The sequence below is a fragment of the Seriola aureovittata genome, chromosome 6, assembly GCF_021018895.1.
Source record: "Seriola aureovittata isolate HTS-2021-v1 ecotype China chromosome 6, ASM2101889v1, whole genome shotgun sequence".
Lineage (NCBI taxonomy): Eukaryota > Metazoa > Chordata > Actinopteri > Carangiformes > Carangidae > Seriola > Seriola aureovittata.
Genome location: NC_079369.1, coordinates 19,996,670 through 20,019,883, shown reverse-complemented (window position 1 = coordinate 20,019,883; position 23,214 = coordinate 19,996,670). Strand labels below are relative to the sequence as shown.

Genomic DNA, 23,214 nt, shown 5'->3' with positions numbered 1-23,214 from the left:
CTTGACTGATGCAGGCTGCTTTAGCATGAGTGGGTGCTGAATAAAAACATCATATCATGCACAGACACAAGTGGGTGGTTGAGGCGTTTGTGCGCATTACGTGGAAATGTGAGACTCACAGTGGTTTGGAAACCCCACATGTTGCTCCTGTGTTAATATGACACCAAAGTGCTGCATTTCTGCACCTTCTGAACTCTTCCCTTTACTTCCTCATCAATCATAATTCATCCAAGACATTTAAGAAAACGAGCCTAAAATCATTCACTGTAGTAGAGGTCCTGCCCTCTGTAGTGCACTAGGTTTGGATCAGTTAAGTGTTTTTGAAAGGCTGATTCAGAGGCAATCATTTTTAGAAACAAAAAGATTCCCATGTTTGTATTCCCCAGCCACTTTTTTAACAGTCCATGCATGATGATTAATATAATTTAATGGTGAATTTGTGCTTAAATATTATATATAAGTATTGCTGCCGCTACACAGCCAACAATGGCATTCACCAGTCTAGAAGAAACGTTTTGATTTCAGCATGAAACTTAATTCCTTTATTCACCAAAACAAGATTCTATTCGATCATTATTACTATTATTAATATATTTCCTAATGTGTCAATCACAGGGCGCACTCATCCCGCTAATACTACTTCCTTTTATGTGACTCTGAGCAGACAACAACAACAAATCAGATAAACTAATAGAGGTTGTTAGATTTTTTTCTGCCATGATCTCGATGACATTTCAATAACTTCAATGACTGGTACCATGTTCAGTTATGTTCACACTGGAAATATAGGAAGTTCTTCTGGCAGATTTCCACATCAGCCAGGGATGATTCAGCTTTGATCTGCCCCTCAGTGGATACACTTTTCATCCGTGTACACACAAAAGGTGTCAATTTGCTTCAAATGAAGTGCTTGTCGGATCATCAAACAGCGTCTGTAGCCCCCCCACCCATGTAACATCAGAAATGAGCGGCCTGTGCTTGACAACTTTTGTAAACTTCCGAAAAACAACAATCCAGCGAGAATATTTCATGCAGCGAATGTACAAATGTGTTGAGGTGAGAGAGAAGAGAGGGTTTGAACCTCTCTCTTTACATTGTGTGGGCGTACCACAGAGTGCAACAGCACATACGCCTGTGACGGGAGACTGCGTGAAAGTGAGCACTGTTATTTTAACAATTATTAGGTCTCGCCCGTCTCCGTGGCGTCAGGTTTTTCACCCCACATTCAAGTGTGACAAGTGGAAACATATACAAAAACTTTTTCCCCTCAGACGTTTTCAGTCGACATTTTGAAAGATAGTTTGCTTGAAGCAAGTAGCCTATACTAACAACCTCCCATCAGGAGCCTTGAAGGAAGTCCTGAGGCCTGTTTGTTGCAATCTCAGCTAATTTCAAAATAGTTAGCTGTATCTGAAGGCCCCTGACTTGTGTGTTTTTAGTGAATGTATGAAGCCACTGTGTGCGATATTGATCCTTACTGGATGGCTAAAAAAAAAAAAAAAAAAAAAAGAGCGTATTTTCTGTTCCTTTGATGATAATCTAAAAACAAAGAAACAAAAGCTTTTGGATCCATTTGAAAATTAAATCAAAATACTAGAAAAATGAAAAATACTGACTGGCGGATTGGTTCGTCAAAAGCAACAGCAGGAAGGAACAATTTTTTAAAATGGCTCTATTTCTTCTAAATCCCCAATTTGTTTTTAAAGAAGTCACAAAATGAAATCAAGGTGACAGCAGTGCTAACACAGCCTCGATCTGTCAGCAGATGACAGACCCCTACTCACCGCCCTCACTCTGACTTTACTGTGCTGGCTTGGAGGGGATGGCTCACTTGGTTGTAGATAATAAAATTTGATGACGCACAAGCTCGGCATTGGGACACCTCAGCACTTTTTCTCTCTCTGCCTTTCTCTCTAATTCTTTCCATGTTTGTTTTCTGCCTGGGAAGAAGTACTCCCCTATAATCTTACTCGTCTCTCGGAGGAGAAAGTGAGAGGGCAGCTATGTGATGCTGTGCGAGTGCAAATCATCTGCTTGCTGTGGAATAAGTGACAGAGCAGTTGAATGTATGAGTGTGTGTGTGTGTGTGTGTGTGTGTGTGTGTGTGTGTGTGTGTGTGTGTGTGTGTGTGTGTGTGTCTGTGCAGAAACAAGGCAGAGATTGTGTCCCAGGGAGAGGCAGTGATTGTGGTTTTATGAGTGACTCCATCATGTTTTGATGATGCAGTTATGGCAGAGCAGGGAACAAGCGCACAGTCAATACAGTGCTGTTATTTCATCACATCATCGTGCTCACACTGCTGCAGACTGCGTGCTGGTGTGCGTTTATGTCAGTGTGTGTGTTAGGCACAGAGAAGAGAGAGAATGAAGAAGCAAGAAAGAAACAAAGCAAAGACCATAAGATGAGGACATGCTCATCTCACCCCTCAGGCCCTTTGCTTTGGCCTCTGATGCTAAGAAGTAACCCACAAACCGTTCAGACATGTCTCTGAGCCTTGCTGGTGTCACTACCAGATGGTATCCACTCACATCTGGCGGTAATGTGAGTTGTTCACATGTTGTGCACACACAAACCTCTACAACACAGCGCACTCTGTGTTTTCCAGGCTTCTGTTTGTGTCAGCTGACGAGTACCGTTAATAAAACCCATTAAATCCATTAGCTGTGGTTTTCTCGTTAACCCGAGGGGTCGCACACTTAGGCTGCTTTTGCTCACACACACACACCAACACACACCCACACACGCAAGGTCTTCTGGTGTGTGAACTGTCAAGGCCCTGGGTTGTGTTTGCCTTGGTGATTCTGATAATTCTGAGTTGACAAATAAGAGAGCAAAGTGTGAGATGCCAATATGTATGAAAGAGTTTGATTTTTGTTGCAAATACAGTAAAATATATTGTAAAAAAATCCCTCCTAAATGTAAATTTGCGCAAAATGTTGCTTGCACAGTATAAATGTTGTTTTGCCTTAATGGCGATTTGTGCACGTCACTTTGACTAACTCTTTTTTTTCTCTCTGCTTCCCTGACATTTTCTTCATCTGTTTCGTCTCTCACAGGAGTTGGTGTTTGGCAGGTGCTGTGTCTCATGTGAAGCTCGGTTTTCCAGTAATTCAGTAGACAGCTACTGAACAGTGGAAAAATACTGTGTCCCCTCATGAAAATATGTGAAATTTAGCGAAATGTCTTGAAGTGCGCAGATGTGTTCCCAGGAAGAGATACAGATTTTCCCACCTTCAAATAGACATAGATTTGACACTGAATTAGTCCAGTGGAAAAATGTGTTGATTTGGCTGGAACTCTGGAAGAAACATTTTGCCTCTGATAATTAATAGCAAAATGTCAACTAGCTTTTGTTATGTGCCTAAAGCAGTCACTCCATAGATGATGGCTGTGGCTCTTTACTGCACAATCTGAGCTTGGCTTTTGGCATTTCCTTTGCTATTTGTCCTTTCTTCTTCAAGATGATTGCCCAAATGGTACAATATAATTCAAGCAAAATATTCATGGCTCACTTGCACACCCTTGGGAAAGAGATGCTGCTGCTGTGTGCACTCTGATAGCACAGATGTTTCTGGGATAACCTCCATTTTCTGTCTTGAAATACAAAGTCAGGTTTTTTGTCTCGGGCCAGTCCAAAAAATATTGTTCACAACTAAGTCTGTGGATCATTATCTCAAATCTGTCCAAAATGTGTTTAGCTAGAGCTAGGAGACAATTAGCTCATCTCAGCATAACGAACAGGGGGAAACAGCTAGCCTGACTCTGTGTGAAAGATACAAAATCCACCCAAAAATCTGCCTATCAGCACCCCTATTCTACTGCTGTAACTATTTCTTGGCCAAGCGCAATGACTTCCTGGAATCTTACTTGGCTTCCTTACATTGATGACAAAGAGTCCAGGAAAAAAGCCAATAAAATTTTTACCCAAAATTTTAAAATGAGCAATCTCACTCAGTTGTGTTGGCTGTGGTTTTACCACATAAGCTTCAAACAAGCTTTCCCTCTCAAACCCGGTCACAAGAGCAGTAGTTGGACCAGTTTGTGCTGTCATCACACAAAAATTTTGTTTGTGATCGTTTCACAAAATCTTACGAAATCCTGTTTTGATCTTGCATCATCAGCTTCTGTCAGTTGTCAGAGTGGCAGACATCAGCAGGTTTTATCGTTCTCTGGCTACAAACTATTGGTCGGTTTTATTTTATAGATATTGGCTGCATTAAGCAGAACTCGTGACAAATGCAGGGTCTGCTTGTATTTCAGCAGCTGTGGCTTCCGAGGGGACATGTGATACAGCTGTGCTCTGGAAAAGACATCACACTTACACTTTGTCAGCACACACACTACCCCTTATATGACGATGACGACCTTAATTTGTGACATAAACAAGTACGTAAACTCAGGCAGCAGCTGATTCTCAGTGATTCAAAAAACAAAGGGTGAGACATGAAGGTTTTTGGGAAAAGGAAGAGGTATAGTTAGTCTGTTTTCCTCTACGCCTCAGTCCGTACACGTCTTTCAGTGTGGCTTTAAGAGCTGTATTTCTCAGTAACAAGGATATTCATAGTGCGACCCTGGGCATAATGCCAATGGAAATAAGGATGTCCAGTCCACCGACCTTCCACAAACATGAAAACAACAAGCTTTGTGACACAAAAATTCTCCAAATGATCGGGAAAACACAATTAAAGAACCAAATGCATTAAATGGCAAGTTAGTAGACACAAGATTATTTTGCATGCTCACAATAAGAAAATTCCAGGCAGGGGCAGACAGGGAAATTAATTCCAGGAAATATGAAAATAGATTCAGTTTTTTTTTTTTAAATTCCTCACTGGCCTCGTCCATGCAATATTCCCCAAAGGTCAATGACTTACAGGATGACCTTCTTTTCAGACAGCAGTGAGCCAGTGTGGACAGTGGACAACTTGGCCCTGATGAATGAGATCCTTTTTATCACAGAGCTGCTTTCAATGGTTTATTCTAGCGTGTATCATATCTGCTCTGTTAGGTAGCAAATCATAGGGAGATGGACTTGTTTCATCTTCAACTAAGAAGGACATCCGTAACCACACTATCAGCCAAGTCAACATACTGTGAAATCTAGAAAGAAGTCTTAAAGAGGCAGTCCATTAACTTTACACATAACTTACTTTACTTGCCACAGTAATCAGCCTGTGAGAGCCTTGTACAATGTCTTCTGTTTGAGAGTCTCAAAAGATAAGCCTGATGATGGTGTTTTCAACCTTATGGTTCTTGGCAGCTCGAAATTTTTAACAGAAATCCTGTTTTACAAACTGGTGGTGTGGATGTTGGATGACATGGGTGTTTACTACTACTATAAGACACCAGTGAGTTGCATTATAGGAAGTGTAGGAGCTAGTGTTTGTGGAAGTTGACCTGTAGTAGGAACTAAAAGACAAGATATCTCATGTCCAAATGTTAAGTGCAATACTAAATCTCTGAACTTCTCCTTTAAGAGACAAACTGAAACCAGTGCCAATGGCTCATTCCTCTCGAACAATGGCCCTTCATCTGCCCTTACTTCCCACCTCATTTCCTCTCTTTCATAGAAAAGCATTAGCAAGTGATAGAAATTTGATGTAAAATCAGGTTACGCTGCATCCTTCAGTGATCACAGGAATTGGATCTGCATGTGGAGCCTGCAGAGGAATCACATCAAACCAAAACCATACATGAATTTGAAATAAAAAGATGATATCATTCCCTTCAGTGACATCATCCCCACCACTGTGCAAGCATGACATCATCTCCTTGGTATGCAACCCCTCCTTGGGGATTTTTCTTTTTCTTTTCTTTTTTCTAGAGCAGAAAAATCTGATTAATTATTCATGAGCAGCTTCCCTGTGTGAGGTGGGCAGCTGTTTCACACTGCAGGGCACAGGGGTCTGTTTGTGAGACAGATTCATCTCATAATGTTGATACAGTGTAAAACACTTGACTCATCTAATGCAGTGATGACACTGCAGCTCTGCTGTCAAATCCTGTCCCAAAGCAGTGATGATACGGGAGTAATGATGAACTGATGTCATTGTAGGTGCAGCACTTTGCTGCTCTTACACAGACAGGACTATTTAACCTGGGACTATTTCTTGGTGGATGGATGGTGGATTAGAAGAGCCAAATGGGTTATCTATCAAATGTAATCTTTCTACTACACAGACAGTAAATAAAGTAAAGAACTAAAGGGATCATGACTGGGAGAATCATGTAGTCATGATGATCTGATGCTTGTTGTTTTATGGTACTTTATTATTTTTTTCAAAATTGTTTGTGTCTTGTCCTTTTGTTTCAAACATTTTATTGTTGGATGTTATGTATCTTGGGACGGCAATTGCAAGTTAGTTTAGACTATAAAGACTGTGCTATGTGGTATTGGTTCATATTATGCATTCTTACACTTTTGTAATACTTGAATTCCTGCTTGGTCAGGTCAGTAGTGCTTTACCTGGTTAAATAAAGGAAACAAACATTTAATTTTAAGAACCTTTCACATAACCTGAGATCACTTGGCATCAAGAAAACAAGCACAAAATAACAAACAAGTAAAAATCTAAAAACTGAGATTACATTTTTTTTTAATTGAATCTAAAAGGAAAAAGAAAAAAATTCCTTTACTTTATTGTCATCATTTCAGTTCATGAATTATCCATAGTGGGTTTGTAACCCCCAATTCACCATGTTTTATCTGTTGTTTATGAGGCAACACGAAGGACAGTCCCAAACGTAGACACAGACCAGGCAGGTCAGAATAGTTGAGCAGTTTCATTAAGATATGTTGATAATTAAGGCTTATAGTCACAGGAACAAAACAAGTTACAGAATGGCAGGAACACAACAACACACAGACAATTAATGATGAGGCGATCTGACAAATGGCTTGAAAAATTCAGCTGGTATATACACTGTGAGCTGGATAGGAAATGAGAAACAGGTGAGGTGGGCGAAGGAGTGAGCACCGGGTGATTAGGGAATGAGAGACAGGTGAGCTCAGGTGGGTGCAGGGGAGTCAGGTGACTGAGACAGGGCGGGACCTGAAGGGATGAAGAGGAGACAGGGGTAGATTGGCAAAAATAAACGTGGCTGACACAGGAATCATGACAGCTGTAGATGGTGTAAGAACTGAAATCATAAGAAATAATAATGATATTGATAATGATGGTAATAGAGTAGAGTAAGAAATGTAAATAAATAGATCTATTTAATCAATAAATAAATGAATAAATGTCGTTAAAACAATTAGGTTTAACATTTTAAATAAGTCTATCCAGCTGAACAAACAATATTCAGTGATATGATTATGATATTTAAAACCAACACTGAAAGCATGTTGCTGAAGCCTACACTGTAATCAGATACATACAGCAGCAGCAGTTGTCTTCTTCCTTCTCTGGCTCCAGTCTCCCTTTATATCTGAACATTTAAAGTTATATCATGGAAATTTCAAGGAAATATTCAGAACAAAAAAACAAGATTACCTCGAAGGTTGAACATCGAAGGTGATTACATTAGATGGGATCATTATGGTACAAGAAGGAGCACAACAAACAAAAACAAGGAAGATCAACATCAGAGGAGGTTCCTGGCTTCCATGCTGATAACAATAGTCCGATTATATTTATTTATTTGGACCAAAAAAAACAAAAAAACATCTTCACATGAGGCATATACCAAGAGGATGATGTCATTATTGCACACAGGTTGGGATGATGTCATTGGATAGAATGAGGTCACCCCCTCATTTTGAATGCGTACTGTGGTGGGGCTGCTGCGACAGTGTGTTTGTGCTGACCCCTTATATGTATTATACATAGAATTAGTTTAAAAAATATATATGTCTGTCTCACTTTAATACTGTGCTGTGGAAGAATGGGAAATATTTCGAGCGGCAGGAAATAAGGGCTCATGGAGGAACTTCGGAGATCATGGTTTTTAACCATGGCAGCATGTTAGTGTTTTCTTAAGTCTTTTTCAAGAATTCAAAGCATGTTGTCTTTATGAGTCATGTCGACTGTAAGTGTGAGTAAGAGCATCTGTCTGGATGTTTTTCCACTATTAAAAATAGCTCCCAAAAGTATTTTGCAGTCATTTTTCATCAGGTTCCAAAGTAAGTACATTAAGAACATCATGTGTTTTGTTATTTGTTAAGTTATTTGATTTTAATTTTTTTAAACTTCCACAAACTACCTCAAATTGCAAAAAAAAAACAACAACAAACAAACAAAAAAACAGCAAAAAGATCCAAACATTTGTTCACTTTGCACTAGATTTATCATCTAAGTTTACAGTCAGAAAGGCCTTTGTCAGAGCATGGACATTTTATCGAATGTATCTTTTTGATAAAAAAAAAAAACACAAAACAAACATAAATCAGTAGCGATTCATTCATCAGTTTCTACGTATTCATCCAGTTTGCAGGTATGAGAGGAAGCAGCTGGCACTGCCGCATGTTTGCTGTAACAAATCATCTGACAGTGACGTCCTGTAACTGCACTTGGCAAAAATAACAAATAAGATAATGTGGCAGCAAGAAAAAGACTCTTAAGACTCATCCACAACCTCGTAACCTTTGTCTTCTGTCTTCTTTACTACCACTGTCTGCTGCTGTGAAGCGATTTAGGATGTGTGTGAAACAAGATGCTGCTGATCCCCAGCACTCCCTGCAGCATACAGTGACAGAGTGATGCCAGGCTGCTGGCAGTAATGAGTCGAATTCACGTCTATAAAGATCAGTGGGATGTGAAAGTGAAGTGCAGCGCCTCCATAATGACGCAGAACGAGGAAATACATTTGCAAATTAATCTCCTCCCCTTTACGTGGGCAAATGTATGCATGCACACAATGACGCATCATTTCTACGTCATAGAGTTTGTTAAAGGCTGCAGGCACTAACTCATTCTAACAGCCGCACTCACGAAAACCTGTACAACTATACTTGTGAGGGCATTGTATTGCATCATTTCCCTGGAGGCTTACCCTAACCTTAACCATAACTGCCCCGTGCCTAATCTTAACATAACCACAGCCTGGTTGTAATTCCAACCTGGGCAGCAGAAGGCGTTGTGGTTAGCACTGTTGCCACAAGGCTAGAGGATCCAAATGTGCCATCCAGCTGTGTCTGTAGTGGACTTTGCAGGCTTTCCCCATGTCTGCCTGGGTTTCTTCCAGATGCTCCAGTTTCCTCTCATATAGTCCAAAGGCATGCAGGTTAGATGAACTGGAAACTCTAAACTACCCATAGGCAGGAATGTGAGAGTGAATGTCATTGTCTGTCTTCATATGTTAGTACGTTTTATGGACTGGATACTTCAAAACTTGACCCTAAATGAAATGCTGTGTCTTTATTCCATACTACATACAGTACTATATACTAATCTTTATAGCTCTGTTTTTTTTAAACCACTATATGCAAAGTTTAACATTACTGTTTTACTTTAACAGGAAACGATGCAAGTTGTGTACAATCAGAATGAATGGCAATCAAACTGCGACTGTAAAATGCCACTGACCATTAAACTCATGAAGGAGAAAGCTAAAATTTTTTTTTTTTATTTAATAGTTTTTTATTTTGTTTCAGTGGAGGAATGATTCCCATAAATAGCATACTCCAAAATCAAGGGTTTTTAGTACAAAAAACTGACTGTTTTGAGCATAGGCTACTAGAATTACCATGTAGTATGGGTTTAGGACAAAGCTGGAGTCCAGTCATAAAATAAATGGCTATACATGACTGTACATGTCAGGATTTTGTACTCACTACATTAATTTCCTGTCGGCCCACTGTAAACCTAAGCTCACCTTAGCCTCATCATCCTTTTAAAGCTAACCCTAAAACAGACGTTAAACCATTGTTTTACCCTGAATGAGTCAGAGGTGGGTCCTAGTGTGCACGCAGATTTTGGTTCCCACAATATAATAAGTACAGAATACAGAAGAAACACACACACATACACACACTGTGCCCTCTCCGAAAACCATCAAGTAAAACTCCTGTAGTATGGATTGTCAAATGACAGCATACTGAGAACATATAATGAAAGGTGTGGTATTGTAAACTGACACATGAACTTAATTAGGATTCACACAAACCAGCCATTATCTTGTCAGCTTGATATTCACTTATTCTAACAACCACATTCACCGACACCTATATATATCAACTCCCATAATGCCACACAGCAATCATCCTCTGTTTGACAGTCAGTGATTTACTGTTGTCATTATATTACACTTTATCTAATTATGTGTCTCACATGTAATCATTTGCTGTTGACATGAACTGCTTGCCAGATGTGACGGTAACCATACAGTATATCATTACAGTAAAATGATATAGCGAGAAGAAAGACAGCGAGTAGACCCTGAAAACACCAACAACAATTTGTAAATTTAATGATTATTTCTTTCTAAAGGAATTAATAAATGTGTTTAGGTTCATTTGTAGAGTTAGTCACAACTGTGAATATATAGAATCCCATGTTTAGAGTTGATCTGTACAGCACACCGTCATAGATTTTTAAAATTTTAGGATTTATTGTTTTCTCGGAAATGCAATTGAAAGTAGAAACAAATAAAATTCTGCCAGAATGACGCATTCAGTGGTGTTTGTTGTTAACACCACAAATACATATTAAGCTTGTGGGAAACGCTGATAAGCTTCGGGCACACATGAATATTGTCCTATTCATCCTCATTTCTGTAAATGTCCACCTTCACTCTGGACACACTAACAACAACAACAACAACAACAACAACAACAACTGTGCTTTCCAGTAACCCTGATTTTGCTCCATGGATACAGTCACATTCTTTCACCTCCACTTCTGTTTGGCTCTAAGTTCACCATCTGCAATATAAGGGTATAATAATACAGAGGACTGTAGTGAAGGGACGTATGGACACCAGGTGGTAGAACAGCAATAAAGAATGTTCTGTATTTTCAACTGGTGCAACATGGAAATTAAAAACATTAGTCTGACATTTAAATATAACACTCATTTCAGGCCACATTACCCTGGACAGCAAAATCATTCACTATTCACTGTGCAGTACAGGCCTTTATGCAGAATTCCTGACTGACAAAATTTCCATTCAAATAACAGATTATTCACTGGACTGTCTGTTTGCATTTGGAAAAGTAGGTTGACTACGTGGTGTGGCCAAGGATCCACATCTGGATGGGCACTTTCTTTTCCGGGACTAAAACAGACAGCTTTTTAGCTCAATTTTTAAAAAGAAAGAAAGAAGTTGAATGTCAGCAGAAGTCTGCATCACTCAAGTGTTTGTTCCTCTGTTTGTCCTGCACACCACTGAGATCTGTTGACTCCTGAATACAGCAGATGCCTGTTAGACATTTGGAACATAACTGTTAGGCTGACCCTTTTCCTTTTAACAGTTGCATTTCTGCAGTTCTCTAGAAGTCAGAGGTTTTTTTTCCCCAAGAAGCGAAATTCACAAGAAGAAAGAGACGTTAGCTACCTTGAAGCATGTAGCATCATGTTGCCTGCAGTGTACTTATCACCACTTGCAGCTTTTGATAAATGGGAGTGGCAATCCCCAAAACTATTGTGAAAGGAAAGATAAGTTTGGGGCACATTTCCTTTAATCCATTTTTAAAATGGGACTTGTGTGTAAGGAGTATGTTTTGTTTCTTCAACTGTTGTCAAATCTTAGAAAACAGTGTCAGTGTGTGTGTATCCTGGTTCACAGTTTATTTACCATGTAAAAGCTCTTGATGAGCAGTTGTCTCTGCTACTGCCCTTTATAATGCTGTACAGCCTATTTTAGTAGATAGAAAAAGGTGGCATGGGGTTGACATTTCAAACTTTGCAGGATAACTCACAATTCACAGACATAAACATTTTTGCACCTTTAAATGGATGGATGGATGGATGGAATGATATATTCTACCCTTAACCTTAAAATGAAGTCTAAACCTAAAATAAATGGCTAACTTTGTGACCACTGGACTTTTGCACCCGCTGTCTGATGAGTGGACAAAAAAAATGCTAATAAGTACATAAAAATAAATAAATACATAACAATGAATAAGTAAACATAAGTAAAATAGATAAATTCATGTTTTATTGCATGTAGGCTATATCAAATCTGAATCTGCATTGTCAAATATCCCTGGTTGATAAATAAATTGGAGTAAAAAGTACGTTTCCATCTTAAATGTAGTGAAGTGGATTCATGAAGAATCAATCATATATAATAAATAAAAGAATACATAAATAATAATACTGTGATCAAATACAGTCATTGAGTAAATATACTTAGTTACTTTCCACCACCACTTTTGTTTTGGTGAACATTGTTCTATGATCGCCATCATTAGTGGTAGGATTTCCGGAGGTGTATCTGAACGCATCACAAGGGGCTGGCCGTTGCAGAGCCGCCTCTTCCTCCTTCCTCTTCTCCAGCCCTGAGTCTCAGCTCTCGGCTGAGCTTTACGTCAGGGAAACGGCAACAGTGGCGTGCGTGCGTGCGTGTGTGTGTGAGAGAGAGAGAGAGAGAGAGAGAGAGCGAGAGAGAGAGGGAAAACGATTTTCTGTGGGAAATCCTCACCAGTGCAGCTGCTCTCAGTCTCAGCTCAGGTATGGACAGGTCGCTCTGACTGGGGTGCGCAGGTCTTCGGTGAGGATTTAAACTTAAACCTAAATGAACTGTGACTTGGGGAACGTGGACACAGAAGCAGCGGAGACCTTAAGGAGCGATGTAAGAACAAAGTCTCCTTATTAGACACTTTTAACGTCTCTAATCACCACGGATGAGTGTCGGCTTTCAGTCGCTCTTGTGACCTTTCAGAGTCTCTTTTTCCACACAGATGTGTCAGGCACTTGTTTTCTCTCTCCTGTCATTCTGACATTCAGCCTTAGTTAATGAGACTTCTGTGCAGATGTGCTATAATAGACTATTACCTGTCTGTCAATTATTATATCGTAACATGTCTGATGGTGAGTTTACATCAACCTTTTGAAAGCTTTTCTCATGCTGAACTTAATGTGAACTTAACTATTTGTTGTGTTTTTTATTTTTTAATTTTTTTTTGAAGATATAGCCAGCCTATACTTTATTAAGTGTTATATGTTGTTTATCAATGATCTAAAGTCAGAAAAGGGAACAACTTGTTAGAAAGTTGTTGCTGCTGCTCCTGCATGATGATGATAATGATGATGATGGTTGTGGTGGAGGGCAGGGGGACAAGCCCCAGCGCGCCTCTGTGCACAGCAGCTCCAGACTGGCAGGCAGTGAGTCAGATCAGGATGAATAGCTGGCGAGATGGAGCAGAGGGGCAGAGCTTCCCTTGCATGTGGAAAATAGTTTCAGATGGTTGTCTCGATCAAGCACAATTGTTTCCAAAGGAGATGAGGAAGCCGAAGCCAGCCAGGCAGCTGAATGTGGATGAACCATCGCTGCTGATCCTTAAATGAGTTATTGAGGTTACACAGTTTTCCCTGTTGTAGAGTAGTTTCCAACATCTCAGCTGTCAGATCTGTTAGTGATGTCTGGTTTTACAACACAACACAGGCTGTAAGATGCTTTAAAACACTTTCTTTTTTTTCAGTCTGGGATACAGGTGACTCACCTGCATGTCATTGAATGTTTTGTGACTATCTGAGGACACACTTGTAGTAATCCACCTGCTGGATATTTTGAGCATGTGGTGCATGTCCTCTTCTTGATCCTTGTCTCAGTTTATTCAGTCCTTGACTCTGTTGTTTGGTCACACCTTGGTGGTTGGTCTCACAACCTGGTTGGAGCCTGGAACATCCAGTTGGCTGACTCATGACAGTTTAGTTGAATTAAGTGGTAGTGGGCGATATCTAAGCACTAGTGGAGTAGTTGGTTACTTTCTAGATTGATCGGTTTGCTTTTCTGTTTAAACAGGCTTTTGGGTAACCTGCAGGTCAGTTTTTTTTACTGTTTCTTATGTTTGTTGTATATAAATAAACTTTACTTACTTAATCATTTCTTCTAAACAAATGTCTGAAAATAGTGAAACATCAGCATCAGAACTGCTTAAAGCTCAAATCAAGTCTTCAGATTCAGATTAAAACAGTCGTCAGTCGGTCAGTCGATTATCCAACCAATCGTTGCAGCTCTAGAATGGAGCTGACAGGCAGACCACCAACGAGCATCAGCGTATAAACACATGAATAGCCTGATGTGAAATGAGTTATGTGGTTGTACATCACCAACATAACAAAGGAGCTGGTAAACCAGCAGCTGACTGTTGTTAGGCTTTACTGTAAATCTTCACCAAACTCCAGTGCTGTGGTAAAAGAGTGACAGTAACATGAATCTTACTTCTCTCTATAGGCTGTCAGATTCCGATTGATCCTCACAAGGCTTCAGTAATGTGATGATATATAGCACGATATGAATTTGGCAGAGATCATGTGATACTTTTTACACTGTGACAGTGATCCTATTAATATCTCTGATTAAATCAGACCTTTGTAGGCGGCGTTGCAAATAAGTGCTGTGGATTTGATGCGTGGCGATATTGGATTTTTATGTTTTTCATCAATGTGAAAAAGTGCTTTGATCTGTCAGGTATTATTTATGGATAAGCCCAAAACAGACATTCCTATCAGGTTAATTTATGTATGAACAGTTTCTAGATAGATTCTTTATATTATAACATATGTTGATATCATGATATGAAGTCACACATACAGTGATAGGGGATTTTATCCATAGGCATAGGCTAAAGCATAGGTTTGGATTGGACAGAGAGTGAAAGGTTATTGTAAGACACTGCAAATGAAACTGGGTGCAAAATCTTTCACCACAACCTGAGGCTAATATTGACATTTGTGCCTATGGTGGTTTACTCCTGATCATTTATTGAAACTGCAAAAACCAAAACGTGTACACTTGTATAAACATCAGTTATGTGTAATCAGTCTTTAGAACAGAGCAACTGGCAAATGAGATCCAAGTATGTCTGTCGTTTTCAACAGAACTACAAAAACAAATGAGCTTTCTGAAGAAAGTGTTTCATCTGTTTTAATTTTCCACCATGAAATGAAAAAAAAAAAGTCAGAAACATGCAGTTTTGGGTTTTCAGTTAATAAAATATAGTAGTTCAGGTTTCTGTTCCTGTTAATATGGAAACTGAAATTCTCTCTAACAGGATTCATAGATAAGTGAAAACACAAAGCAATGCATGACAGGTCATTACTTCTCTCAGGAACTAGTGGGCAGGCTTTGTTTTGCCCACCTGTAGGTGAAGACAGATGTGGGAACAGATGTGTTATATGTTGTCTTTTTTCTGCAGCCTCTTCATGCTGATGATGATTAATTATTAATTAACTGCCTCTTGTTTTGCTTTATTTGTTTGATCATACAACATACTTCTGTGCCAGTCTGTTATTGTGTCCAGTGGATCATTTGTAAGATACAAACACATTGTGCACGTTGACAGATTCTTCTACACATTGACAAGTTTTAGTACACATTCACAGATTGATCCACTTATTACACGCGCACACTGAACACACAGTTCCTGACACAAACACACAGACACACTTCAGTTGGTCTGTGGCTCTGTTTTTCACTGTGTCCAGTGCGTGTGTTTGTTTGTTTGGTCTAGAATATCAATGAATTAATAGATGTGGTCACTGTATTAATTTATTCCTTTGCTGCTCTTGCTTGGCACCAAAACAAGCAGCAGAAAGCTTTATAATGAAGGCCAGCGACAATCAAAATAAAGCAGGAATTGTCTTAATAAGAGCGGAAATATTTAAGAAAACAAACTTACTCGACTTTTATGGTAAAAAAATGTCCAAAAGTGACAAACTAAAAGCATGGATGACTTGTTCGAAGTGCCTCTTGAGATAAAAGAGTGTTTATTTTTATGTAATATTTCTAAGTTGGAGGAAGTATCATTGCACTACCTTTGTGATTTGGATGAATAACAGATTCAGACTCTTTGAGCTGGAAGAAGTGTCGTGACATTCCGTATTTGATGTCAGAGAGACAAGCCATAACTTGGGAAAATGTATCACCACCAGTCAGCAGAAAATAAATCTGGGTGTTGTCTGCATAACAGTGTAAAAGCATCGAAATGTGGGTTGTTGTGAAATGATTCTTCCATATGTTAATGATTTCTAGAGAAAATAAAACAGTGATTATATTCCTTCTTTGTGCTGCATGGCAGAATAATCTTTTCCCATGAATGAATGAATGAATGGATGAATGAAGAGCAGCTGTGGAGTATTTTATCAGGAGAGTGGGAGGTGCTCTTATCAGTGAGAGATCTGCCGCTCAAATGTGTGTGTGTGATGTGTCTGAGAAATCATCTGCAGTTTTTTAATCCCACTGCCAGGTTTTTTTTTCACTTAGGTCCTGTTACCCCCATTTATTCCAGTCAAGTTCAGTCCTGTTGGAGTAAAAATTGACTTGCATCACTGCTTCAAATCTTTATATGTGATCAACCTTCTCTGTCTCTCCTTTCTCTCTCTCTTTCTGTCTCTCTCTCTCTCCTCAGTGAGATTCACCCCAGGCAAAGCCCAGCAAGGCCATGCTCACACTATGACCACTACAATGTAAGTGTTGCAGAACATGGACAAACCGGCCGTTACTGAGGTGGCATAGTTGAATTGAATTCACTGAGAGAAGGTGAAAGCACGGATGTTTGGATTGATTATGAGGGGCGGTTTCCCCCTCCTACAGATGAAAACACCAGTCTGAAATTGGTTGTGTCTTGGGTTTGGGGAGAAAAATAAATCCAGCATCTTACAGAATCATATGATTATAAATCAACGAATTTGCAACCCACGATTTTACGAAATATGTCATTTAATAAACATCTGAAAGTCATGAAAGTCATGAAATTATAAATTATAAATTCTTTTCTTTGCGTTCTTTGCACAGATTAAGTTTTTAAACGGAGCGTGAGGATTTCAGGGAAAACAGGGCTTAACTGTGGTAAAAACAGCGGTATCTTTTGGATTCCCTGGACTTATTTCTTTGGAAAAGCTGCATAAAATTGTTAAAACTAAAAGTCAATTCTTACTTTACAACATTAGTGCATGGGTTCACAAGTCAGATGCTCCTGGAGTAAAGGCGTATGGTTTACTTTGGCGTACACACACGTTTGTCTCTAATCTAGGACAGTGACTCACAATCAAGTGTTGGCGTACGCCCTTGGGGCAGTAATGCAGTTGCTTGTGATTATGTAAAAAGATTGCGGAGTAGCTCCGCTAATTTGAGAACGAAGTTGAAATAGGTAGCCAAAAGTGGTTGAAACGTAAAGCTTCAGCTGCTCCAAGTAGTGGCATCAATGCAAACATGACCAAACCTACGTAAAGAAAAATTGGGATCCACTGCTCTACGAAGAACAAGGAACAAGTCTGAACATCAGTAGACACCAACCTCTTACCACTGGAGTGATGAAAAGCCGTTAATGAGAACTGCTGACCAAAGTCCTTTTTCTGAAGAGAGCCCCTCTGTATCAGATGAGTCGTCTCATCTGTGGAGAAGTTGGTCAACTAGTTCTACTGCTTTTCTGTGTAACTGTGTCAAAGTTCCTGGCACTGGATTTTTCACGGTGGCATACGTGCGAGTATACCTCCCACTGCTTTCCAATAAAACCTGACATACCTTTCCCCTCCCTAACGTTTCAGATTAAGAGATAATTTCACACCTACATCATGTTAATACAACACTATTAAATCAACTATATCTTGCCTTTATACCGGACTGACTTCTTTTCTATCTATATTATTGTCTTTTCTCTTTGTACAGCTGCTCTCTTGGTTTTATTTTCCAATTAATTCTCTTTTTATCTCATGTCCCACCTGTTTACCGTCTCTCTGTCCATATGTCCATTGCTTATGCCCTCTGTGTCTCTCTACAGGGTTCGGTCTGTGATGTTGACAGTCCTGATGCATATTTTCCTGGTGTCCTATGGTGAGTTCCACCTCCTACACATCAGATGTGACCTCTCAGCTGCAGTGTCTTCTTCCAGATTGCATTAGTGTCTTTTGAGTGAAAAGAAATGTAAAATATATTATTTTTTATTATTTTTGTAATTGTCTAGCATTGGCTAATTTACAGTTCCATGGCCAGCCAACCAACTCAAACAAAGTTTATTTTATTTTACCATTAAATGAGTCAAATAAGAATAAAGAATACTAATACTACAAAGAATCATATAAAGATCATTAAAGAACCATCCCAAAAATAAGAGGTTCTTTAACTGGTGATGGTTCCTTGTAGAACCCTTTAAGAACCATTATTTTTCTGTTAGGAAATGTGGTCAAAGGGCTGATATGAGAAGAACAGGTGATGGTCCAGCAGCTCAAACAAGGTTTTGTGCTGGTGTTTTCTTATCTATAATTGTGCTGAAGTAAATTGACTGCATTGTAGCTGATGCCTGAATTGCATTCAACACCCAGCTGAAGGTTTAGTTTGTTTTCAGACCAAGGCAGAGCAACGTCTCTGCCGCCACCTCTGTGTTAAATTTTCATCTCATGAACAAAAACAATTAAAACTTGAGTGATGCAGTCATTCATTCTCTCCGCCTTCACACACTTGATCTAAAAACTACCATACTTGCTGGTGGTCAAATATTTATTAAATCTCTGTGAAGGGGTTCCTCAGGATTCTGCTTTGGGACCACTTTCAATCTCTTTGGTGATACAATTTAAATGCATGAAACATCATCTTCTCTCATGTAATTAGATCACATATATCACATATATCTCTGATATTTGTAATGACATAACTCAGTCATTAAATCCTGAAATCCCTGTTGCTTTTTTGTCAGTTATTGGTAGTGGTTTCAGCTTGGACTTGACATTTCTATTTAAGTCGTACTCTGGGTTTTAAGAAATAACACTGGTCACGATGTGTTAGTCCATATAATCTCCTGATACACGGCATGCCACAGCTTCATACCAGTGTTGACACTTGAGCCCTTGAGATTTATTGTGTTGCAGTGGGCAGATTTCCCTTGTGTATAGCTCATTTGGTTTCAGCTGCCAAAATGAAAACCCCTTTTCTTTGACCATACTGTGTTTGATCCACTGCCAGTTGTTAAACCAATATGATGACTTTCACCTGGGCTCAAATCAATAACATGTCAGGTGTTCACCAACAGGGTCCTTGGGCTCCTCTCGTGTTCTTCTTCGTGTTTTTCTCTGAGACACAGACACATCTTTCCATTCCAGCCCATTGATAAAAACAACTCTGATGCAGAAAAATAAGACAAAATTTACAATAAAAATGCAGCATAAATCATCCGTTTCTTTCCTGTCCATGTGTCAAACCTGAGTTCACTTGTTTGCCTCTCTGTGATCAGGTGTTCAGTGTTTGGAGCCTGAGGAGGGAACCTCTCTCCAGGCAGGTGCCCTGGATCTCCCATGGCAGGATGAGCTGTGCTGTGACTCACCTTCAGCCCACCTCAATGTGGAGGGAGGCGGCACGCATGTACCCAGGACAAACCGCTCCGGATCAAACCTCCCACAGTATCCCCGCTGCAGCTTCAGGAGCTTGAAAACCAAATCAAATTCTCATGAGCCCTCTGCCGGTAAGAGTTCATCCAACACTGGTACGCACAAAATGTTTCTTAACAGATGATTCCTTTATCTATCAGTGCTTCCATCTTATGAATTTTCTCCAATGGCAACTTTGCTCAGTGCTGAACGTCATGATCCGAGCTATGATTGGTCCATGGATTACCTTCAGTCATTTAATCCTGGGCATTGTTCACATGCATCAGTGTTACATGTGCACAACAAGCTCTGACATTTATTTATGATGTTACCATGTGAGGTTGCAGGTTAGTGAAGTCAAAGGCTCAAAGATACTTGATCAGATGTTCACAGACTTTGTCGTAATGATTTATAATTTCTATTTCTTGTGATGCATAAAAATGTTCTCTTTTCTTTTAACCAATGCAAAGGCAACAGTATAATTTAAGACAAACATAAAAGTCCCTTAGGCAAACCATGTAATTCCTATTCATAGATATTTTCACACTTTTAGAATTTAAGTACACCATGGTGGAATTCAGTACAAAGTGTATTTTTACTGCACTTTTAATGTAACTTAAACAGTTTTAATTCTCAAGGAGGAACCCCTCAAATTACTCAAGCACAATATTAAAGAATAATATTTCAAAGTAACCAAACAGGCACATAGCATTCAGGCAGAAAATCTGAAAAACTATTACATGCTTTATACAATATGTGCCCATAGTTACAATTGTATGGTTCACTTTAGGGAAAGGTCACAGTTATAGCAAATAAATCATGGTTGAGCCGTGGTGACAAATTAAGCAACTAAAACACTTGATTAAAGTTCAAGACAGATATTGGTAATGATAAATGAAAAGACAAGTCTGTGACGGGACGTGCACTCCGGTCATCTGCATGACAGTCAGGTGCTACATCACCGTGCACCACCTGAACCCTCATGCTCTCACTCTCCGCCTCGTTACCTAAAGGGTACACTAGGTCCTGCACTGGCTGTGCACATTGTTTATACATTGTGAGTTGCCAACTCGTCCTCCACTGCTACTTAAGTGGTGGTTTCTACAGTTTAAAGGGGTTTTTGACCACTAGTGGTGTTACAGAGCAGCGCGTTGATGAGTGGGCTCTAGTGATCCTGCAGATAACGTGATACACGCTCCTCCTGATTTGTGGTAATCCATTCTTGTCTTTAGACAAAATGTACAGCACAAACATCGATCTGTGCATGAAGAAACATAAGCAGAACTTTGTTTACAAGAAATGATACACTTCTGATACCAAGTGGCAACAGGTTGGCTGTATGATGTGGCTCCTGCTCATCAGAACAAACTGCGGGGTTGGTGTGACACAGCCTGATGATCTGCTTGCAGCAGCATCACTTGTCACTGATAGAGATGCCCCACCCCCCCAAAGATCAGCCTGACAGGCTCATTACACTTTAATGTCTTTCTCTCCGGTGTCCTTCCCAGTCGCACATCAGGGTGGGCGACCACATGAGCCTAGTGTCATGATCAATTCACAATGTCTGGCTCACGAGGATTCCCTGCTCCTTTTGTCAGTTATCACAACAAAATCAAACCAGCTGTTCTTATGTCTGCCACTTTTCTAAGAAATGCCTCAGCACCACAGAGATAATGAGAGGGTCAGTAAGTTTAAAAAGCAAATGGGGGCCAGTTCAGATGAGTAATAATTACAAAATGCTCTCTTGATATTGTCTGCGTGGAGGTGAAGATGGAGGTGAGGCAATATTGTGGAGGCGAGGAGGATTTGCTTTGTTGCATCGAGCTGCGAGGCGGTGTGAGACGTTCAAACCGATGGTGATTAGCAAAGACCTTCCAGCTTTATGTCTACGCAGTGGTAATAAAACAGAGAAGCTAAAGGCCTGAGCTCTGCCTCATGATTGCTTTATGAGGCTTTTTGACAGCCACAAGTGTGATTCAGCTCAGTGTTACACACACACACACACACACACACACACACACACACACACCAATCTTTTGTTGCTTTCAGCACCAAAAACATCCCCAACAGAGATGTGTCACTTACCGACTGCAGGGGGCCGAGACTGAACAAAAAAAACACTTGATTAGTATTATGGCTTCTGACCAGGACATGACAAATTAATTTCAGACTGAGAAAGTTCAAAATAATTTAATGGTTTGAAATATGGCTGTCACGATATCAGATTCTCTCTACACGATTATCGTGGCCAAAAAAATTCACCATAACGATATTATCGCAATATCTATAGAAAATTTGAAAATGAATAAAACAGAAATAAATTTATAAATAATACTATCAGTCCAATTCACCTTTAACTTTGTTTGTGGTGTACTTTGTCTCTTTTTTTGCAAATGAAAGGTGGAGATAGTCGGTAGCTGTAACTGTACAGAAGTTTACAAAAGAAAAATTAAACTTAATGGATAGTGTAAAGGCAACCAGATGAACTGATAAACAAAAGATCCACAAGGTCTAACATCTTCCATCACAATATTATCGTATGTGTATTATTACCACAGTATCAGTATTTCAATTTTAAAATTAAATTACGGGTATACAACGGCATCCCTAGTTTGAAACAGTTTAAGGATTTTTAATGTCAGTCTGTTGATCAAGACTAAAGTATCTCAACAACTATTAGATTGTCATAACATGTAGTCCAGACATTCATGCTCCCCAGAGGATGAATCCTAATGACTTTGGTGATCACTTGACTCTTCCTCTAACACCCAGCTGCACCAGTTACTATTACCATCAACCTGACAGAGCTGGAAGAATCAAAATCATAACCTTTCTATAGTCTGTAACAATGAACCAAAACCTAAGCCTTCACAGTTAATTCATCATGATTTTCTCCTCACGATTAAAATTGCCAGGCTGGAAGAACCCTGTCACTGTATTCTGTCTTGTTTATCACAGTATCTCACTGTTTCTCAGAATATGACGCCAGGCTTGTTTCATAGAAGAACTTCATAGGAGGTCACACTCAACTGGTCATTAGCATGTGGGGATGCCGTTGATGGTGCTACTAACATGAAATTGTAATTTCTTGTCAGGCACCTGTTTGGACATACTGTGCAGAATTGAAAACTGGGAGAAATTAACTTGTGATCTCCAGTCTCACGGCGACCCGTCAACCACTCTGGATGCCGGCCTGATGGCGGTCAGCTTACAGCGTCTGTTGTGAGTATGAAGCTGCGGCCTCTTATTGTTCCATTGGGGGTTTGGCTTTTCCAGACTGTGTGTGTGTGTGTGTGTGTGTGTGTGTGTGTGTGTGTGTGTGTGTGTGACCGAAGTGAACCTTTCCAGACTGCTCAGTGGGGGGGAGGTTAAGCATGTGGGTTTACTTTGATGAGCAGAGGGGGGGCAGTGTGATATCATACTGGCTCCGGGCTTTTATTGTGGTGAGGATTATGAGAGCAATTCACCACTAATCTAACACACACTAGATAAGAGATGCCAGACATTGTACATGTTGCACAGAATCAAACTGTTCTGGGATGTTTGCATGGTCCATTTATTAGCTGTTCTGGAGCTCTCAATCATAGAACACAATCTTCATCAGTAGATAAAGATGCCAAGGTGTCAAAGAATTGTTAATGTTTCCAATTCCCAATTGTGATGAGCACTTTAGTAATGAAGTAAAATATAAAAGATGAAAGATAAAAAGATAAAATGATCTGATGAAAAGCTGCAGAATTGCTAA

At 39.7% G+C, this 23,214-nt stretch overlaps 1 protein-coding gene across 2 annotated transcripts in view; it reads left to right on the top strand.

The window, feature by feature from the left end:
* The window catches only part of lepr (leptin receptor), a 42,289-nt gene that overhangs the window by 4,523 nt on the left and 14,552 nt on the right, over positions 1–23,214 (top strand). Inside the window, exons 1-5 of one of the 2 annotated variants that reach the window (XM_056379026.1) lie at positions 12,518–12,738; positions 16,520–16,577; positions 17,891–17,943; positions 19,337–19,564; positions 22,565–22,691. In XM_056379026.1, the coding sequence (XP_056235001.1) occupies positions 16,564–16,577; positions 17,891–17,943; positions 19,337–19,564; positions 22,565–22,691 (422 nt within the window). In that variant the 5' untranslated portion in view covers positions 12,518–12,738; positions 16,520–16,563. Of the gene's footprint in view, positions 1–12,517; positions 12,739–16,519; positions 16,578–17,890; positions 17,944–19,336; positions 19,565–22,564; positions 22,692–23,214 lie in introns of those variants that run through there. The other variant, XM_056379025.1, reaches the window with a different exon arrangement.